This window comes from Solanum lycopersicum, chromosome 7 (genome assembly GCF_036512215.1).
Source record: "Solanum lycopersicum chromosome 7, SLM_r2.1".
NCBI classification, from domain to species: domain Eukaryota; kingdom Viridiplantae; phylum Streptophyta; class Magnoliopsida; order Solanales; family Solanaceae; genus Solanum; species Solanum lycopersicum.
In genome coordinates, this window is record NC_090806.1 from 51,226,799 (window position 1) to 51,234,095 (window position 7,297).

The 7,297-nt window shown below is 40.8% G+C and overlaps 1 protein-coding gene across 1 annotated transcript; it reads right to left on the minus strand.

Moving 5' to 3' along the window:
- Positions 1-290: 290 nt before the first annotated feature.
- On the minus strand, positions 291-5,262 carry LOC138337489 (uncharacterized). Its single transcript, XM_069287403.1, has 8 exons — positions 5,137-5,262; positions 4,142-4,598; positions 3,776-3,997; positions 3,521-3,688; positions 3,068-3,313; positions 2,393-2,785; positions 887-1,216; positions 291-724 (listed from the first exon to the last, which is right to left on the minus strand). Exons 1-8 carry the CDS (start codon positions 5,260-5,262, stop codon positions 291-293), a joined length of 2,376 nt encoding a protein of 791 aa, XP_069143504.1.
- Between the last annotated feature and the right edge of the window lie 2,035 nt (positions 5,263-7,297).

A 7,297-nucleotide genomic window follows, 5' to 3' on the forward strand; every position in this document is an offset into this window, starting at 1 on the left:
ACCTTAAGTAGAACCCTCTCTACAACCATAAACTCCAAATCACGAACCTTCCTATCTACGTAACTCTTTTGCCTGCTTTGAGCCATGAGAAGTCTATCTTGGATCAACTTGACCTTATCCAAGGACTCCCTCAACAAATTTGTACCCCATGGTCTAACCTCAAATGCATCAAACCAGCCAATTGGAGATCAACATCTCCTACCATACAGAGCCTCAAATGGTGCCATCCCAATGCTCGAGTGATAACTATTATTGTAAGCAAACTCCGCTAGAGGCAAGAACCGCTCCCATTAACCACCAAAGTCAATCACACATGCCCGCAACATATCCTCGAGAACCTGAATAGTCCGCTCTGATTGACCATCAGTCATAGGGTGAAAGGTTGTACTAAGATCCACCCGAGTGCCCAACTCTTTCTGCATAGACCTCCAGAAATGACATGTAAATTGAGTGCCACGATCTGAAATAATACAAATAGGAACCCCATGCAAACGAACTATCTCTCGAATATAGCTTTTGGCTAACTTTTCTGAATTATAGGTCGTCTGAACTGGTTCAAAGTGTGAAGACTTAGTCAGTCGAGCCACAATGACCCATATAGCATCAAACTTACCCAAAGTACATGGCAATCCTACCACAAAGTCCATAGCAATACGCTCCCACTTCCACTCAAGTATAGGCATCCTCTGTGTCACACCTCCAGGCTTTTGTTGTTCATACTTCACTTGCTGACAATTCAGACACTGGGATACAAAATCTACTATGTCCCTCTTCATACGACACCACCAATAATGTTGCTTCAAGTCACGATACATCTTAGTAGCCCCCGGATGAATAGAGTACCTCGAACTATGAGCCTCCTCCATGATCAATCTGGTCAAATCACCTGTACGAGGAACACATATACGACCCTTAATCCTCAAAACTCCCTCACTATCAAGAATTGCAGCCCTGGCTTGTCCTTTTAAAACCTTGTCCCTAAACTTACATAAATCACCATCATCAAACTGTTGAGCTCGAATCCGCTCCAACAATGATGACCTAGCCTCCAGATAAGCCAATACCTTACCAGATTCTGAAATATCAAGTCTCACAAAGCTATTGGCTAGGGATAAGACATCCCTAGCTAGTGGACGCTCGCCAACCTGTAACATGGCTAGGCTACCCATACTTACCGCCTTCCGACTCAAGGCATCTACTACAACATTTGCTTTGCCTGGGTGATAAAGAATAGTCATATCGTAGTCTTTGAGCAGCTCCAACCATATCCTCTGCCTCAAATTTAAATCCCTCTGATTGAATATATACTGGAGACGACGATGATCCGTGAACACCTCACGATGCACACCATAAAGATAATGCCTCCAAATCTTTAATGCAAACACCACAGCCGCCAACTCTAAATCATGAGTAGGGTAGTTCTTCTCATGAACCTTTAACTACCTCGAAGCATAAGCTATCACCCTTCCCTTCTGCATCAACACACAACCCAAACCAACCCGAGAAGCATCACAATATACGACAAAACCCTCTCCCTCCACGGGTAGGGTTAAAATTGGAGCAGTACTCAATAAAGTCTTGAGCTTTTGGAAACTAACCTCACATTCGTCAGACCACTAAAAAGTCACCTCCTTTTGTGTCAATCTAGTTAATGGAGATGCAATGGATGAGAAACCCTCAACAAACCGTCGACAATAACCTGCAAGGCCCAAGAAACTCCGAATCTCAGTAACTAAAGTAGGTCTGACCCAATCTCTAACCGCCTCAATCTTCTTAGAATCCACCATGATACCCTCCTTGGACACCACATGTCCCAAGAATGCTACCGAACTAAGCCAAAACTCACACATTGAAAACTCTTCATAAAGCTTCTTCTCCTTTAGAATCCAAAGAACAATCCTCAAATGATGCTCATGTTCCTCCTTAGTGCGTGAGTATATCAATATATCATCTATGAAGACAATAACAAAGGAATCTAAATACGGTCTGAACACTCCATTCATCGAGTCCATAAAAGCTGCTGGAGCATTAATCAGTCTGAAAGACATCACCAAAAACTCATAATGACCATAACGTGTTCGAAAAGCCGTCTTAGGTATATCCTCCGCCCTAACCATCAGATGATGATAGCCATATCTCAAGTCAATTTTGGAGAAAACTGAAGCACCCTGCAACTGATCAAATAAATCATCAATACGAGGTATCGGATACTTATTTCTGATGGTTACCTTGTTCAACTACCGATACTCAATACACATACGCATAGATCCATCTTTCTTCTTCACAAATAACACTGGAGCACCCCAAGGAGATACACTTGGTCTAATAAAACCTTTGCTCAACAAATCCTGCAACTGCTCCTTCAACTCTTTCAATTCAGCCGGTGCCATACGATAAGGAGGAATGGAAATAGGCCGAGTGCCAGGCTCCACATCAATACAAAAATCAATATCTCGATCTGGTGGAAGATCTGGCAAATCGGTCGGAAATACTTCTGAAAATTCACTCACTACTGGAATAGACTCAAGCATAAGATTCTCAAGACTAGTATCTCGAATGTGGGCCAAGTACGCCAAACATCCTCTCTGTACCAACTGACGAGCCTTAAGGAATGATATCACACCCTTAGAAGGATGACAAAGAGTACCTCTCCATTCTACTATAGGAATTCCCGGTTTAGCTAAAGTGATGGTCTTGTGATGACAATTTAAAATTGCGTTGTAAGAAGATAACCAATCTATACCAAGAATCACATCAAAATCTATCATATCTAAGATCTTTAAATCTGCATGAGTGTCATACCCCATCAAAGTAACAGTACATAAACGATACACTTGATCTACAACTACAGAATCCCTGACAAGAGTAGAAACACGTATCGCCAAATCAAGAGACTCACACAATATATCCAGACTAGGAGCAAAATATGTGGACACATAAGAATAAGTAGAGCCTGGATCAAATAATACAGTAGTTGGTCGATGACAAACCGGAATAATACCTGTGATAACAGCATCTGAGGCTTCAGCCTCTTGCCTACCTGGAAAAGCATAACAGTGAGAACGACCTCCATCAGATTGTGAACCTCCACGACCACCACCTCGACCAGAAGGAGAACCACCTCTACCTGAATGAGAAACACCTTTACAATTCTGTGCACCACCCCTAGCTGGAGGTTGTGCAGCCCTGGAAGTCGAAACCTGAGAACCCTGATGTAAGCCACCACGTCTGGTCCTAGGGCAGTCTCTCACAAAGTATCCCATATCACTACACTCAAAACAATCCCTACGAGACGCAGGCTGATGAGAGGAACCTGAATGACCAGAATGCCCTCCATGAACTACAGGTCTAGAAGATGAACCCTGCGAAGTATGTACCGAGCTCGAAGAGTTATGCCCAGCGTAACCAGCCTAAGACGCTGGTATAGCAGCATGAATGGGTCTGCTGGACTTAGGGTGATAACCTCTGCCCAAGTAACCCCGACTCCTAGGCGGAGCACCACCATAATCACCTGAATAACGAGTCTTCTTGCCCTCTCGCTGCTCAAATCCCTCACGTCGAATCATCTCCAACTCCTTAGCAGCATCTATCACTTTCTGGAATGGAACACCAGAAGCAGCAACCTGAAAAACTCTTAGACGAATTGGACTAATCAGCCCCTTAACAAACCTCCACACTCTCTTAGCCTCTGTGGGAAGTATCATCGAAGCATGCCTAGCCAAGGCATGAAATTTACCCTCATACTCTGCAACTGACATACCATTTTGCTGCAAACCCTCAAATTCGGCCCTCTTGCGCTCCCTCTCACTGCGTGGAACAAATTTGGATAGAAATACTTGAGTAAACTCAGTCCAGGATACTGGATGAGATCCATCTGGCCTACTACTAATATAATCCCTCCACCACTGCTTAGCAGAGCCCGTCATCTGAAATGCTGTGTAGTCAACTCCATGAGACTCCACTAATCCAAGATTATGCAACCTCTCATGACAACTAACTATAAACTCATATGCATCATCAGCTAAGTCACCAGTATAAGTAGGAGGATTCATTAGTCTGAACCTCCCAAACATCTTTTGCTCATCAATAGTCATAGAAGTCCTGTTCACCAAATGTGATGTCATATCTGGAAACTCCATACTATCCAAACGAGGAGCTACAGCGGCAGCTGGCTGAGTCCTGGGAGTCTGAGAATCTGGAGCAACTATCGGATCTGGAGTTTCACCTCTAACACGAGTCTGTGAGCCATCAGAAGTGACAGGCAAAGCTCCTGCCTGGGCCATCCCCTCTAGGATTCCTAACATAGGAGCCAAGGTATCTTGAAGCGCTGGGGGGACAATAGTACTGGTTGGAGCCTGAGCTGGCCCATCTCCCTCGACACGATCTTGCACATCCCCATGAATAACCTCTGCATCAGGAGGTACGGTCCTATCACGACCCTGGGTAGATACTGGTACTTGAACATCCGCAGGTGCTGCAACAGGGCCCCTACCCCGACCTCGAGCTCGTCTCCTACCTCTACCTCGGACAGTGTTCCCAGAAGCAGGCGCAGGAATAGGATCCTGACCACCACTTGCCGATGTACGATTCCTCGCCATCTGAGAGAGAATGAGATATCAAGATTAGAATTTCTACAAGGTCAAGTGTGCACGATAATGAATAAAAGAACAAAATATTTCCTAAATGTCCTATAGCCTCTTGAAGATAGGTATGGACGTCTTCATACCAATCCGCAAGACTCTACTAGACATTGCTCTTGTACTCTAGAGACTAATGAACCTAGGGCTCTTATACCAAATTTATCACGACCCAAATTTGTAAGTCGTGATGGCACCTATGTTCCCACCCAATAGGTAAGCCAACCCAACATATTAACCCCACTAAACCAACAAACGAGTAAAAAGACAAACACTTAGCAAGAATCTCCAACACTGAGTTCCTTATAAGTACGAAATAATGAAGCTAAAATATATCACCCCAAGAATTGGTGTCTTAAGTACAAGAGCTTCTAAAATTCGATGCAAGTCTGAAACTAAATGACAATTCTAACATAAGGGATATCCTGTTTGAATACTAATAACAGAATAAATAAAAGATAAAGGGAGGTGTGGGCCACGGAACAGCCAAGCAGCTCACCACAACTCCAAGCTCGGACTCAATTTGCTCCACGAGATGTGCTTCTACTCGAAATCGAATCTGCACCACAAAGAGTGCAACAAGCGTAGTATGAGTACGAAACCACGTGTACCCAGTATGTCTCATTGACCGACAACGAAGAAGTAGTGACGGGAGTTTATACAAAAAGAGTAAATTCGTAAATTATATAAGTATATATATATATATATATATATATATATATTAAACTCACTATTTAGGTTTTATCAATAAAGGTAATCAAACATCAAGTATTTTCCAAACACCAAACAAGACACATAATCATCAAAATAAATGATGTGATCAAAAGCAATGCGATATAACACCATGTAATGAATTGTCTCTAAATACCCAAGACACACTCAACCGTATATACATGATACTCCTCGGAAATACATCAAGAGTTCATGACCCATGGGGGACTCGCGAGGTCCATATATCGACACGGACGATCTCCACGTGTTTGTGCGGATGATCTCAACACACTATTATAATATCAAACAATTTTCGCACGGACGGTCTCCACGTTCCCAAATTACAATCTTAACATCTCACTATCCCCAGCACGGACGATCTCCACGTGCCCAACTTATACTCAGTCTAATCTGTATACATGTGCACAATATTGTTTCAATAGAGGGGATGATGATGCATCTCAAACAATCAATATGAATATAATACATAACCACCTCAATTATCACAACTATACGGGTGAAATAAATAAAACACAATCACACAAGGAATTCAAGTCAATAATATATCAGCTAATGCCCATATGCTTTGGCATTCTCAAATTTCAATCCACATTCTATAATAGAAAATTTCCGTTTTATAACACCTGTACTCGTACCAATGCCTGTCACACCATTGATACGAGACCACCATATTCCCCCCTTACCCCTTTGTCTATTTCTATTTTTAATCTTTAATTAGGAAAACGTCCTTCAACAAGTCTAACAACTCTTAACATACCTTAGATTCCGAGCTTGTGCCACGAATCTTTTAAGATTTTTCCTTTCCTTTTCGCAAGGTTTTGGAACATTCCCAATCTACCAATTTTGCAATATTCGTAAGTAAGCAATTTTTGTAGAAATTCAAATTATTATATGTCTATCATAGACCTTAAAACTCACTCATTTTTTTCAACAAACTCCAAATCTTGATATATATTGGCATGCCAAATTTTTCATACTTGCTAAATTTCAAGCCAAGAACTTAACTCTAACCTCTTCAAATGGACTAAAATTCAATGTTAGATCATATAAAATAACACCTAATAATTAATTACCAATCCCAATATATTAAAAATTAGCATTTTAATATATGAATAAAACATGAACCAAATTTCCACCCATTGGCTGAAGTGGAACGCCCCTCCCCTTTTCCTATTTTTTTTCCTTCGTTCTGTACTGCTAATTCAAGCATCTCCCATGCCAATCATTCGGATATGGTTGCGCAATGATTAGCATCCATTTTTATCAGCCCCACTATATAATTCAAAACATAAAAACATAAATAAAAAATACTTCCACCATTAACTTTCCAATTAAAAAATCTATTATCATTATATACATTTTTTTTTGCAGAAACCCATTTGTAAACAAGTGCCAGTTTCCTAAAATATTTATCCAATTCCAATCATTGGCAATCATTGACAATGATTGTCCAATGATTGGCTCAATCTTATTCCTACCATTCTGAAACTAACAATATATATGATAAATTCTTTTGACAAAATCCCAGAAAACATTAACCTGCAGCCATTCAACTATTCGACTTCGATCGATTTATATATATATTTTGAATACTAACCCAATTGCTAACAATATAATATAATTTAGTAATCATCACCAACTTACCAATTATTTCTTATCACCCATTATCAATATAGCATAAAATAATAACACAATCCCAGGCACTCCGACAATATATTACTATATATAGAATTGAAAAGAACGAATATCTCATATCTTTACCTGAACAATGGCTATGATTTTTCTCCCTCTTGCTGGTCGCCTGTGGTAAGGTTTCGCCTCCCCACTTTTCGTTTTCCTTTTCTTCTAAATAAGAAATTATTAACCGTGAAACTCCACTAACCTATTTTCTAATTATTTATTTAATGAAAGTTTCATCAATTGGGTAC

Coding starts and splice junctions, on each gene's coding strand:
- LOC138337489 (XM_069287403.1), bottom strand. CDS start 5,262: ATGAGACATACTGGGTACACGTGGTTTCGTACTCATACTACGCTTGTT. Junction 3,998..4,141: donor TGTAGCTCCTCGTTTGGATA/GTATGGAGTTTC, acceptor ATGAGTTTATAG/TTAGTTGTCATGAGAGGTTG. Junction 2,786..3,067: donor AGGTTCACAATCTGATGGAG/GTCGTTCTCACT, acceptor ACACTCATGCAG/ATTTAAAGATCTTAGATATG.